The sequence below is a fragment of the Octopus bimaculoides genome, chromosome 2, assembly GCF_001194135.2.
Source record: "Octopus bimaculoides isolate UCB-OBI-ISO-001 chromosome 2, ASM119413v2, whole genome shotgun sequence".
Taxonomy (NCBI): Eukaryota; Metazoa; Mollusca; class Cephalopoda; order Octopoda; family Octopodidae; genus Octopus; species Octopus bimaculoides.
Genome location: NC_068982.1, coordinates 39111187 through 39111852, shown reverse-complemented (window position 1 = coordinate 39111852; position 666 = coordinate 39111187). Strand labels below are relative to the sequence as shown.

Genomic DNA, 666 nt, shown 5'->3' with positions numbered 1-666 from the left:
TAAAACGTAGGAATCTGGGAAAAAAACTTTTTTAAAATGCATTTTTCAAGGAGAGGTGCGAAAAGGCAATAGCCCCGAATTCTGAACAGCGCTCTAACTACTAGGTTGATATATGGTTAATGTACACAGATAGACAATTCCAGAGACAGATGCTATGACACTCTTTCAAGATAAAATTTAGAATATGTATTATTTATTAATATCCTAATACTTACTCAGATCCGGTCTCCGAATTGTTTTTACGCTATAATATTGTAAGTGCCTATTAAGTAGGCGGTACTTAAGTAAATACATGCCCATACTTGCTTTAAAAACCAATCTCTTCAAAGTTGTTCAAACATTTCCCTTGGAAAATACGTTTCTAAGCACGTATCGCCAGAAAAATTGTTATGTAAGCATATATTTCTTCCATTTATATTTTGAAATCTGATATTCTTTATATTTTAATTGTTGTACACACTCACACCCATGCAGATACACACACACACACACATAAAATCATTCAGAAATATTTATATATATATATCTACATACACTCACACACGCACACAAAAATATATATATATTACATATACATATACACATATATTCATATGAGTAAACATGTGCATATATTTATGTATATATATGTATATATATATATGTGTGTGTATATATATATATATA

The 666-nt window shown here is 29.3% G+C and overlaps 1 protein-coding gene across 1 annotated transcript in view; it reads left to right on the top strand.

Moving 5' to 3' along the window:
• The first annotated feature begins 277 nt into the window (after positions 1-277).
• LOC106874683 (innexin unc-9) overlaps positions 278-666 on the top strand; it is a 6796-nt gene continuing 6407 nt past the window's right edge. The window contains exon 1 of the mRNA XM_052976667.1: positions 278-391. Within this exon, the coding sequence (XP_052832627.1) occupies positions 390-391 (2 nt within the window). The 5' untranslated portion in view covers positions 278-389. The remainder of the gene's footprint in view (positions 392-666) is intronic.